Source organism: Larimichthys crocea, chromosome XVIII (genome assembly GCF_000972845.2).
Source record: "Larimichthys crocea isolate SSNF chromosome XVIII, L_crocea_2.0, whole genome shotgun sequence".
Taxonomy (NCBI): domain Eukaryota; kingdom Metazoa; phylum Chordata; class Actinopteri; family Sciaenidae; genus Larimichthys; species Larimichthys crocea.
Window position 1 is genome coordinate 17689646 of NC_040028.1, and position 6000 is coordinate 17695645.

Sequence of the window (6000 nt, forward strand, 5' to 3'; positions counted from 1 at the left end):
AATATCTGGAGTGATTAAAATAATATTGCATTATATATGCCATGGTTCGTCTTGATGGTCTTTCCCTGAATATTTATTTTTATACGGTTATACGGTTTATACTATTTATATCTCTAGACTTTTCTATTCTCAGATGTCTTTTAGCTTGTATATATTGTGTATATATTTTTATTTATTTATTTAATTTTAATATATTTTTTTTACATATTTTTGTATTTTATATTTCATGTCTAGTGCTGTTTGGACAGAGAGAAACGCAGTTTTAATTCTCTGTATGTCTTGTACATATTGCAGTATTGACAATAAAGCCGGACTTGACTTGACTTTTATTAATTTACTTTCTCTTCTGTCTGCCAATCTAGTGAAAGGGGATGTATGTCATCAATTTCCTTCATGCATTGACGATGACTGTATTCCGGAAACGTAGATTTGGACAGCCACTTGGATTCACTTCCCTTCATAAAGACTGCAGCCTGCCGTCAGTGAGGACGTATCTGACCTGCTCACTCGCTGTTCAACAACTTTTATTGGACAGATATTTACCACGGCTCGGCACGGAACAGATTATAGTGATGATATCTGTGGAGATCGTTGGAGCAGTTTAGCGGGACATTCCTCGACTAAAGCTCAGATCCATAACTGATTTTTTTATTTTTTATTTTTTTTACCCTCCGCAGAGCGCAACATGAGGACATTCCTCGGAGTGATTATGGTGCTGATTGTCTCTGGTAAGTAAGCCTGCGATATCATTCATATGTAAATAATACATGTTTATACATGCACCTGCAGAATATTCACATAAAAGTGTTATTAATTATGATTAACGAGTGATTTTAACATAAACTATTTGCGGTGATGATATTTAACAGTTACACGAGGTCGAGGAGGAGGCATGTTGTATCATCTGCTCCCTCTGCATTCCTGTCGGGTTTGATCACAGTTAGGGAAGGTTTCGATCAGGGCGTTTATGACTATTATGACTTATTTAAATTTAAAAAAACATGTTGCTCCATCCTCTTTTTCCATTCTCCTCAGCAATATCACCCCCCTGCAGCTGCAACACTCACTGCAGCTGCTGCTGGACCAAGTGGGCCAGGCAAGGCAGGCAGCGACCAAATAACACTTGTAAACGTTCCAATAACGTTAGTAAAACATATGTTTGTTAGAGTCAGTTGACGTTTTTAAACGGGACAAACTGAACACTAAAACACACGACCGCGCTATGTGTGTGTGTGTGTGTGTGTGTGTTGGCTCTAAGCCCATGCCATGTTTATGACCGTTTAAATGAAAGAAACACATGTGCTCATGTTCTTCTTCTATGAAGTCTCAGGTGGCTGTATATGTCAATATGTTGTGTTCACACTTTAATAACAGGTTATCTTTTGAAATATTTAATTTCTAGAGCCATAAACAAAAAAAAAAGAATATTGTTCCCTTGTGGGAAGTCGTTTTAATCAGACAAGCCAAGTCCCTCTGGAGTTTAGGGAAATATTTTTGGGATGAAAAACAACACTTTAATTCTTTTTTATTGCTTCTTTTGTCATATTTAAATCTATTTGTGCCTTAACATCAGATCTGGACTTGAATCATCCCATGTTAGTATATTTCCTTTGGATATCTGCAGGATTTGAGCAATATTTATGTTTCTTTCTTCAAATCCTCTGAGGGAATGTAAACAAAGTAAAACTCTAGGAGCGGCTGTTGCATTTGAACAACAGAACATGTCAGATAGTTATCACACTGGGTCACATATCTGAAGCTAATGATCAGATTGGAGGGAATGATTCATTACTTTGTCATTCTAATAACGTCATAAGGCACATGCAGAGCAGACAGTTGGTGGCAGTGCAGGGCTACATGACTGGATGATTGATTTACATTTTAAGGTGGTTATGAGGTGCTGGATGGCTTGTGCGTGTGTCTATAAAGATAATAACAATATATAATATATAATTACAAATATTGTAATGACCGTGCATAAAACTTGATGACTGATAAAAATAGGAGCATAACTTTCACTATGTTTATTTGTGAAAATCAGAGGGTAAATATGTTCAAACATGTCTGTTTTGCCTTAGTGAGTGCAGCGCATGAGTGATCTTTATGCTGGTTTGGCGAGTCTTATGATTATATGAAAGGGGAACTTCTGTGTTGTTATTGTGCGCTACTATCACATCATTTGATTTGTAATCTCTGTTCCCACTGCATTCCTGTTTCTTTGATCATCTCTTTATAGCCATCTGGGAAAGCTTATTTCATGCCTATGACTTTTATGAATAAAACAAATGCTTACAATGCTAACAAATAGTTAGTTTTTGTTCTTGTAATATTCAAAATTCACTCAGGGACACAAACGACTCTGTGAAAACCTGATTAAATCTCACTCACTAAAGTGTTCTGTAGCTACAAGTGTTCCGGGAACTAGACTAACATTTGTTACATTTTATTTAACACTGGATATTTTTTTTTAGACACGTTTCCTTATGGCATCAATCCAACAAATCATAGAATGTGAGGCGGGGTTACAACAGAAGGGTTATTGTTAAAATTTCCAGCTTCCCAGCTCCTTCACACTTGACAACATAAGAAAAATCAGTTCTGCACAGTGAAACCCTTTCAGATGATCCAGACCATGGTGGCATGCCTGGTATTCAGTCAAACCAAACTCTGTTACTCCGCTGCTCATTCAACTCCACGGGCTACCTGTAGCAATCTGCATTAAATCAAATCACTAATGCTGCCTCAAAGTAGTTTCCACCCACCTACCTGAACTCCTTCATTCAGGTATATGTTACCTCACGACCATTGCACTCCTCCAATGAACGATGCCTGGCTCTGCAACCCGTACACTGAAGGCAATCCAAACTTTTCTCGTTTGTTGTTCCTCGTTAGTGGAAAGTCCTGCCAGTTCCTAACAGAGCAGGGTGTCCTTCTGTACCTTGAAAAATCTCTTGAAGACCTCTAGCTCTTCAGAGTTACCTCCTATCCAACACTACCGATAACTGGACATGTTAAATCTACCCCCCTTCTTGAACTGTCACTTGATTCTTTGCGAGTAGTACTTATTGTTGCAATAACATATCCATGTCCTCAGCTGAATGGCTTTAGCATGAGAGCCGGGGTACATCCTAAGCAATTCATACTCACATTCACACCTATGGTAGAGTCGCCAGTTAACCTTTTAAGTGTATGTCTTTGGATTGTTGAAAGAAGTACCCGTAGAGAACATGCAACCTCTGCACGGAAAGGTCCAAGTGGAGGTTCGAACCAGGAACCTTCTTGTTTAAACATTCTTGCTGTAAGGTGATAGTGCACCATTGTGCCGCCAAGAAGAGAAAAATGTCTACCAAGAACAAAAAGACGAGAGAAGACAGTCTGAGTAACTGGACTAATCACAATTTACCTTTTTATACCGTAGGTGATTGCGAGAATGTCTCAAGCATCTTAAGTGGCAGTGTCCTCCTGCCATGCAGCTGCCCGGAGAGAGAACTGAACGACCCGTTTTACTGGCAGAAGGAACGGCCAAAAATGTTGGTGTTTAAATACAGAAACGGCAATTCAACCTTCAACGACACATACAAGGGCAGGGGCAAAATATTTCTGCCTGAGGATGGAAAAAACTGCTCTGTGCTCCTAACCAACGTCACAGCAGATGACCAGGGGCAATATAGATGCAGTTTTAACCACCAAGGAGTACACAGGAAAATCTTTGTCAATTTAAATGTTTATGGTGAGTCATTAATTCATAATGTGTGCACTATAGTGAGTATATGCATCCATGAATTAACAATGGAGCTGGTAAAATCTTTTTAACTTGAGTATCTCTCCACAGCGAGCTACAGCGTCTGTCAGAAGAACTTTACCGAGTGTCATGTGAAAGGACTCTACAGAGATGCTGAGATTGAGTGGAGTCTGGATGGACAGCCTCTTACAAGTTCACCCACAACTGACATAACCCTGGATGATAGTACTGGCCTCTACCATTTCACCAGCAGACTCATCACCAGCCTCAATGGGACCTCGAGACCTACATGTACAGTCAAGGCCAAAGGCGTAACACCTGATATTAATCACTGCATACATGCTAAAGGTTTGTCTTTATTTAATTCAGAGAGGATGACACTTATATAGTCCATTACTACTCCACATTAAAAGTGTTACAATGTTATATATTAATGCAATGTTCTTAATTTTCCACAGAAGCGAGAACCGACACCAAAACATTGTTGCCTTTGAGATATCGGTGCTTAAAAATAATTCCCATCGTGTTGGTGCTTGGATTTTTCCTGGTCTTGTGGCACCGCTTGAAATTTTCAGAGTAAGTTTTTCAAGTTTCACATACTGTGGATTGGTTTGCCACACTACACTTGGACAGGTTAAACCAGGGTTGCACAACAGTCGCGGCAGTTTTGTTTTTTCAACAAACCGGCTTCAGTTTTGTTCTTTGTGTCAGAGTCTGGCAATGTGGAACTTATCTTGCTGTGTCTTTTTGCCTTTGCTACAGGAGTAAGCCAACAACAAGACAAAGAGAAATTGGCAACTGTTACTGCAAAACAGGGAAGACGAACTCCAATGTGACAATTTGAAAGTGCAAAAACAATTTTTTTCCAATAGGTGTTGAGTGACTAGCGTGCCTTCATGTCTAAACAGAAATGGATCTGCAGGTTACTAATGATGTGACTAATTTTTGAAACAGCATCCATTACGTGAGCTTACATGTTTGCAGGTAGAGGATTACTGTAAAATGAGACTACCCATTATAATATGAAGATGAATAAATAGATTTAAATACAACAAAGAAAGCACAAAAATATATTACTGGGTATATGCACTGTAGCGGGTAATCACTGTTCATATTAAGACTCTTTGGGAAATTGTCAGCACAAAACATAATCAATAGAGCGTGTGACCACGGTGCTGCACAAACTAAATTGAGACCTACTTTTCAATCTTCAAGTTCTAAACGTCCTTCATTACACAAATACAGTGTAAAACTGAGCCATTCAATGCGCATTATATATATACTGTAAGTGCCTTGAATTAAATGTGAGACATCTATGTAAGACAGAGTTGTTTTAGGTAAGATGATCCGACATCGTAACACTTTGCAACAGTTATAAAAAATATAAATTTTGGGTTGATGTGCGATAATTTTATAACCTGTTATCGTCAACCCTTAATTGGCAATATACTGTAGATTGTATTACTATAACAAAATACCATTTGTATACGTCTATACATTAATTTCAATTTAATTCAAATGTATTACATGTAATGGAAGGTGGGGAAAATGTGGCTGATAATTTACTGTGATTTCTTCTAGAGGTTTCTTGACAATCTTCCTCTCTGGTATTAGGGGATGTTAAAATGTATTCTGTTTTTCTTTAACTGTCTTTGTGGCATACCGGTTACTCTGATTGTTGCTGTTTACTCTGTTTCACAAGTTTATTGTATTCGATATATATAACGTTGGTTAAGTTTGGATGGAACGCTGACTGTGACAGTTTATGAAGAGGTATGCCTGCATATGATCCCTGCATGGACATGCAAAGCAAAAACTTTTCCCTCAGTCGAAACAGACTATGTTGAACTCTGGGGAAAAAAAAGAGGAAATTGCAATAAGATGACAGCATGAGTACGGGCTCATCTCTACGTCAACAAACGTACCCTGAAAATGACTCACTAAAAGAAACTTGTGTGAAAACTTGTGTCTTTTATATATACACACGATTGTATTATGTTGTTTTGTATACTCTTATCATTATCGTGTTTTTTTTTCTCTGATAGTCACTTTTGTGTGCGTAGTTGGCACACTTAGTTGGCACAGTATAATGTTCACAGGGTACTACTACTGAAAGGATTTCCCAACATGTTGAGACTGGTTAACGGAGCTCAAGGACCGAACACACTTATTTCTGTGTAGCTGTAGGAAAAAGTACCCTCTTCCAAAAAGGCGTTTTATAAAGTTTTGCAAGTAATAAAGTTTGATAGACAAAATGG

At 38.2% G+C, this 6000-nt stretch overlaps 1 protein-coding gene across 1 annotated transcript in view; it reads left to right on the forward strand.

Annotated features, from left to right (window-relative positions):
- LOC104932348 (selection and upkeep of intraepithelial T-cells protein 1) overlaps nt 1–6000 on the forward strand; it is a 7707-nt gene extending 1707 nt beyond the window's left edge. The window contains exons 2-6 of the mRNA XM_027290726.1: nt 363–728; nt 3419–3730; nt 3833–4090; nt 4201–4318; nt 4505–6000. Of these exons, the coding sequence (XP_027146527.1) occupies nt 686–728; nt 3419–3730; nt 3833–4090; nt 4201–4318; nt 4505–4586 (813 nt within the window). The 5' untranslated portion in view covers nt 363–685 and the 3' untranslated portion in view covers nt 4587–6000. The remainder of the gene's footprint in view (nt 1–362; nt 729–3418; nt 3731–3832; nt 4091–4200; nt 4319–4504) is intronic.